Here is a 6,879-nt window from a genome sequence, read left to right as displayed (position 1 = left end):
GATTGATTAGACTGAAATGCCTAATTAGTGCATACATTCTTGTGCCTCGTACTTCACCACAAATTCAGTGTAATGTCATTAGTCCAAAACTGCTTTACTTTTTTAAGTACACTGGTTAATTTGTATGGGATATTATATAGCTTTTTATGCTTTAGAGGGTAAATGATGTCTTTTTTGTGGTGAGGAGAATTAATTTATATTCATCACTCCTAGCTGTACCTCTTACAAAAAGTTTGTTGAGTCTTTTTTTTTTAAATCAAAAGCCAATTGGAACAACGGGATATAGAGGTTCATAAATTTTCAGGCTGAAAGATATTTTAACACTTGTCTTCAACTTGATTTGTCTATAAGCCTTGAGAAGGATTGTAAGAGCAACTGTTGCATTTTCTGTGACCTTTAAAATTCCTGTTGAGTTTTCTTTGTGTTTACAAGGAAATAATTGAAATTTTTCTAATCAAAACTAAGGTTTTTTTTTTTTCATAAATTATCAGGTTAAATTTGCACTAATATCTGCTCTGCTTGCTTGTTTGGGTGTCCTGAGCAGACTTCAGATCAGTTTTTTAATAAATATAATTCTAATGTAGCTATTTCAACATCCTCTTTATTTATCTGTTTTAACCTACTGCTTTTGTTTCCTGCTCCTTTCCACACATACATGTAGAAGTGTAAGGACTGTATTAAAAGATGGCAAAGGTTGTCATGGCATTAGGAACTCTTCTTTCTCTCACATATTCTGTCATTTGAAATTTTTTGACCACCATTGCATACATGAAGAAGATAGATTGAGTAGTGCAGTAGTGTAGACAGGAAATACAACTCAACTGCTCAGTTTCTATATCTCTCTGATTTTCTACTTGATAAATTGCTATTGGTTGATTTGACTTAATTAGACTTTAAAAATCAATTAACTGAGGCTTTTTTGCATGATGAGAGAAATGTATGTAACCAGTGATTGTTCCTGAATGTACAGACAGAATTAAACCTGAACATTTTTTTAATTTAAAAAATTTAAACTGTCCCTACTTTAAGGGAATATAATAATGTATACTATGACAAATGTACTTTTATTCTTCTAATGCAGTAAGAATTATTTGGATTTTCTTTTCCCAAAATGAAGTGCAGTTCCTGTGTATCTTGGTTTAGTGATGGTTTTATTTCTAGTCAGTTATTTGTATCTTAATTTTTGTTAGTACCAAAAGAATTCATTATATGAACACCTTTAAAATAATATCTGTATATTATATATATGAAATGACTTTTATTTAATAACTTCCACTCCAAGTTTATGGAAGTATCAGTATGTCAAAATAAAAAGTGGGAAGATTCTTTGCTGTTAAAAAAATAAAAATAAAAAAAATAAAACAACTAAAGAAAAATAAGGCAAATTTACTAAAATATATTCTCTAAAAATCAATGTAGAAGTATAGAGAATACAAAAGTTGGTCATTGAGGTTGTTTTTCATAAATTATATCATAAAGGAATTGCATGATTTAGATCTTGGCGAGCCTGAGACAGCTTAGACAGCAGACATAGTAGAAGTAATGGGTAAAACAGAATATGGGAGACAGGAGAGATATTTAAGTTTATAGGTGCTAATGATAATTTTGAGGAATTCAAAATTCATACATAGTCCCATATTTCATGGATATAAATATGTAAAACTTTTGCTAGTGATTTCTCTCAGAGATTAAACTTCCATTGAGTTTTTCTAGGTGTATTTAAATAGCATGTTCACATTTAACAATTTTCTAAGGCCTGATTGTTTTGTATTATAATGTTTGGGTATTTTGTGTTCCCCTTTGTATTTTAACTGTCTATGTAAGACCAACATTAAAGCTTGGAAGACGTAAAAATATTCTTGTCACATATCATCTTCTCCACATACAGGTTTTGTGAAGTGCTCCAGTTGCCATGATGTCTCTGGCCAGAATCAGTGTGATAAAGACAAACATGCCGAGGTGCCTCGGCTCAGCCTCAGCTGCAGATCCACCTGCCTTCTTCCTGTTCTTCTTTGTTCAAGCTGTTTTCCCAATTTGTCTCAACTCCCACTATGTTCTCACCACTAACTATCCATGACACATAGAGTTGATGGTAGAACTATTAACATTTTAGAAGAGAAAATATGAAGACTGAGTAGCTAACCAGAAGACACCACTAAATAAGTGACATTTCCCAATGACATTGCTAGTTTGTTCTATTCTTAGTAATCTTTCAATGTTACACTGACAGTGTTAACATAACATTTTTCCATAATCAGGATATAGATCCAAATGGAATGACATCATTTTTGTCATTGAGATATAGATGCAAATGAGAACTCTAATGAGAGTTTTATCTCAACATTTCTGGCCTCTAATTCTCAGTGGCTTCCTCTTAGCATTGATACCCATTCCTAACAGTGGATATTTAGAGGTCTCATCCAGAATTTTACCTAAGAGTACTAATATGTGGACCTACAATCAGAGTTCTCTAGATGATTTCATGTTATTGGGATTTTCTGACCGCCCTTGGCTAGAGACGCCACTCTTTGTAATCTTTCTGGTGGCCTACATCTTTGCCCTATTTGGAAATATCTCCATTATCTTAGTTTCCCGCCTGGATCCCCAGCTTGACAGTCCCATGTACTTTTTTGTCTCCAACCTATCCCTTCTGGACCTCTGTTACACTACCAGCACTGTCCCACAGATGTTAGTCAACCTGAGGGGACAAGAAAAGACTATTAGCTATGGGGGCTGTGTTGCTCAACTCTACATTTTTTTGGCCTTAGGTTCCACTGAATGTATCCTTCTGGCCATTATGGCCTTTGACCGTTATGCTGCCATTTGCAAGCCCCTCCACTATCCAATCATCATGAACCAAAGACGATGTATCCACATGGCCACTGGGACCTGGATTAGTGGTTTTGCTAACTCCCTTGTCCAGTCCACTCTCACAGTGGTGGTCCCAAGATGTGGACAGAGAGTGATAGATCATTTCTTTTGTGAAGTTCCTGCCCTTTTGAAACTAGCATGTACTGATACTAGAGTAAATGAAGCTGAGCTCAATGTTCTTGGGGCTTTGCTACTTTTGGTACCACTCACTCTCATCTTGGGCACTTACGTGTTTATTGCTCAGGCAGTGATGAAAATCCGCTCTGCTGAAAGTCGCTGGAAGGCTTTTAATACCTGTGCTTCACATTTACTTGTAGTCTTCCTATTCTACTTTACAGCCATCAGTATGTATGTCCAGCCTCCCTCTAGTTACTCTCATGACAGGGGTAAGATCATGGCTCTCTTCTATGGCATTGTCACGCCTACCCTCAACCCATTTATCTATACATTGAGAAACAAGGATGTGAAAGCTGCCCTGAGAAGGGCACTGACTAAGGAGTTTTGGGTCAAGACAATGTGATCTCTGAGAGGACCTAAGAGCAAGAATGGATATGATCATCTTTCAGAGAACATGTTGGATATAGAATTGATGAGGAAACCATGTATCAATTGACATAATGCTCACAAATGAGCAGGACCAAGCAACTCTTGGCAAAACCTAGACAGCACTTTTTCACTTATGAGGATACTACAGCCTCGTCTCATTTCTTCCAACATTTCAACATTCCATTGTTTGCCTGAAACTGTGGCTACTACTGAATCCTAAATTTAACTGGATTCATACATGGTGGCCATAAAATTTGCAATATTGAAATGTAACAGCAAAACTAGAATGAGTTTCTTTTTCCTTCTTCACAATTAATGGGCAGGTTTATTCCTACCATAGATCTTAGCAAACTCACTGTATGAGTTTTCCCTCCCTGATAAGTACAGAGCTTTCATCTTTTTTACTTCAAGGAAGTACTTGTTTCTGCTTCTCTTGGACACATTGAAATCACCAGCAATGCTATTCTTGCACGTCAGGGCTAATAGTCAAATAACAGTTACTTGAACACAGCACAGCTCTACCATGACAGTTGGTCTGATAACTGAGAGGGCTGCTATATGACTAACTGATGAGCAGCACATACCATGTTTATATACTGGAAAGTGTGAGAGTTCATACAGAAAGGACAGAATTGAATAGTGCAAGATTTCATCATAGTATAAGAATGATGCCCAATTTAAAATGTATGAATTATTTATGTCTGGAATTTTCCATTTAATATTTTTGGACAGAAGTTGACCATAAGAAACTGAAACCATTAATAAAGGGGACCACTGTATCTAATTTAAAATATTGAATTTTACCAACTCATTGTCTTTGTTTTCCTTAACCCTAAAAACTAATTAATCTAGGGGAAGAAATGATAAAATATTTATAGGAAACTATATTTAGAAAGTTTAGGAAACAAAGAATAAATTGTTAATTAACTCTCAAGTAATTAGAAATGATCCCACCCATGAGAAAAACTTTGCAGTACAATCCTCAGTTAATTTTAATCAACATATAATGACATCATTTAGGTGTCTCTCAACATTCAATATCTAATTATATCATCCACAATAAGTCCAAGAGGTAAATGAAATGAAGAGACAATAAGATCAAAACAAACAAAATTGAAACACAAAATGAGAAAACCATTAGGTAATAATTTTAAAAACAAATTATTTTGCCATCAATCTTATGCTCACATACACAACAATGAGACTCTGATTAAAACAAATATATTTACCCTGATGGATAAGAGAAAGCAGTGAGATGCTTTGAATAGGAAATAGTGATTTAAAAAAACGCATAAGGCAAAAACAGATTCTAACTTTAAAAAACTAAATTACTTTAGACTTACATATTTGATTACTCACCTTTCTTCAACACTTGGTGGCAAAAGTTAATCCTATGTCAGTACTGGGGTTTATGATAATACCATTTTGAATCCAAAACCTTGATCTATCATTTTTAAATATTTTATAGCCCTTTGCTGTAGACTGATAAATCCATGTTAATCAAAGTAAAGTGAGACAAACTGAGTTCAGAAAAATGTAGACATCATTGCCTGAAATGAAAGTGGAATATCATACATGTCATAAATGTTGTCCCATCAGCACAGACTAGTGCACAGCTGTGGATATTAATGGTATTATCGCTTGTTATCTTTGATTATAGTTTCCTTGCCATCAAATGTGCATATTAACATTTTTACCTTCATTCAAACTTTTAAGGATATGTGTGTAGAGGAGGAACTGGATAATATTTGAAAATGCTTTAAGTTATTTCTCAGAGGTCACCTAATTTAACACTTCTGTGTTTCATAAAGAAAATCTAAATAATAAAATAATTAATTCTAAATACATATAGCTCTACATCATTTTCTATTTGATTGTTTATGAAACCATAAATAAGCATTCATTTTGAATCATTATCACACTTTTAATACACATTCCTAAGCTTTCTTTATGCAATCACACTTTCCAAAGTGCAATCTGTCAATTCTCTGCAGTTATTTCAAAATAATGGGTTAGGATTTCATTGTAATGTATGCTGTGAGGTCTTTGATAAATATGAACAATCTTCTGAAAATCCTTCAGTGGACCTTTTAATTTGGAGAATGAATGCATTAGTGGTGGGAATTCTGGGATCTAAATTAAATGAGTAAATGCCTGGAAATATTATCTAACTGAGCTCAACAATTATTGTTTTCCAATAATGTTCAAAATTATGAAATGTCAGAATTACAATTATTAAAAGTAGAATCTACTACAAAATGTATATAAGATCGCCCCTGAAAATTAAGTACTCTGTCAAATTGAGATTGTTTGCTATGTGATATTGTGATACGTGATAAAAGGATAGAAAGGCAATTAATAATTCTGCATCAGTGCTGGTGATATTTTAGAAGGTCATGTACTAAAAGACATAATTTAGTGAATTGTAGTCCATCTGTTGTCAAGCTGAGAAATTCAAGGACAGCAATATTAAAACAAGATTAATATATTCCTGAATGCAACTGAATGCCTTAGTAAATGTATTACATATTTTATTAGTAAGTTTTGCAAGTATCCAATAAGCCATTAAATACAAATATGTTTTGTGATATAGAAGGAGCAGTAGGGAAGCATACTCAATAAGGTAAAAATAGTTATATCAGATCCAAATCTGTCATAATATATATTATAAAATCACTAGACAATTTTCAATAATGTTGAGAAAAAATAAATGTGTCTTATTTTCACCACAATTATTTACTATTGCTTATTACCCACCAAATGAAATTAATGCTATAGTACTAGCAAATTATATGATAAAATTCAACATTCCTTCCAAAAATGAAAAATCAGGGATAGATTGAACAAATCCAAGCATAATAAAGGCCAGTTACAATAACATAACAGGTAACATAACCCTGAATGAGGAAAAGCTGTAGGCTTTATTTCTATGATCTGGAATAACACAAGAATGCTCATTTTCACCACTTTATTTAACATTGTACTGGAAGTCCTAGTCAGAGAAATTAGCCAGGAAAAATAAATAGCATCCAAATAGGAAAAGTAGTCAAATTGTCACTGTTGGCAAATGACATGATCTTATATATTGAAAGTCTACCAAAAAAATTATAAGAACGAATAAATGATATCAGAAAAGTTGCAGATATAATATCAACATACAAAAATCAGTATCACTGCTAAACACTAATGGTAAATTTTCTGAAGTAGAAATGTAGAAAGCAATCTCATTTATAATAATTACCAAAAAATTCCTAGGTACAATTTTAAACAAAAGTAATGTATCTTTATAATGAAAATTATAAAACATTTTTGAAAGAAATTGTAAAGGACACAAAAAATGAAAAGACATCCTATGTTTATGGATTGGAAGAATCAATATTGTTAAAACATTCATACAACAAACAATCAAAAAAAATTCAGTGCAATTCCAATCAAATATCCATGACATTCTTCAAAGAACCA

At 33.0% G+C, this 6,879-nt stretch overlaps 1 protein-coding gene across 1 annotated transcript; it reads left to right on the top strand.

Annotated features, from left to right (window-relative positions):
• The first annotated feature begins 2,446 nt into the window (after positions 1–2,446).
• Positions 2,447–3,391, top strand: LOC109675080 (olfactory receptor 2B6-like). The gene has a single exon (XM_020151894.2). The coding sequence runs from the start codon at positions 2,447–2,449 to the stop codon at positions 3,389–3,391; it is 945 nt and encodes a 314-aa protein (XP_020007483.2).
• Positions 3,392–6,879: the final 3,488 nt, after the last annotated feature.

The sequence above is a fragment of the Castor canadensis genome, chromosome 8 (genome assembly GCF_047511655.1).
Source record: "Castor canadensis chromosome 8, mCasCan1.hap1v2, whole genome shotgun sequence".
NCBI classification, from domain to species: Eukaryota; Metazoa; Chordata; class Mammalia; order Rodentia; family Castoridae; genus Castor; species Castor canadensis.
Note: the sequence above shows the minus strand (reverse complement) of the source record. Positions and strands in the feature narration are given on the sequence as shown.

Coding starts and splice junctions, on each gene's coding strand:
- LOC109675080 (XM_020151894.2), top strand. CDS start 2,447: ATGTGGACCTACAATCAGAGTTCTCTAGATGATTTCATGTTATTGGGA.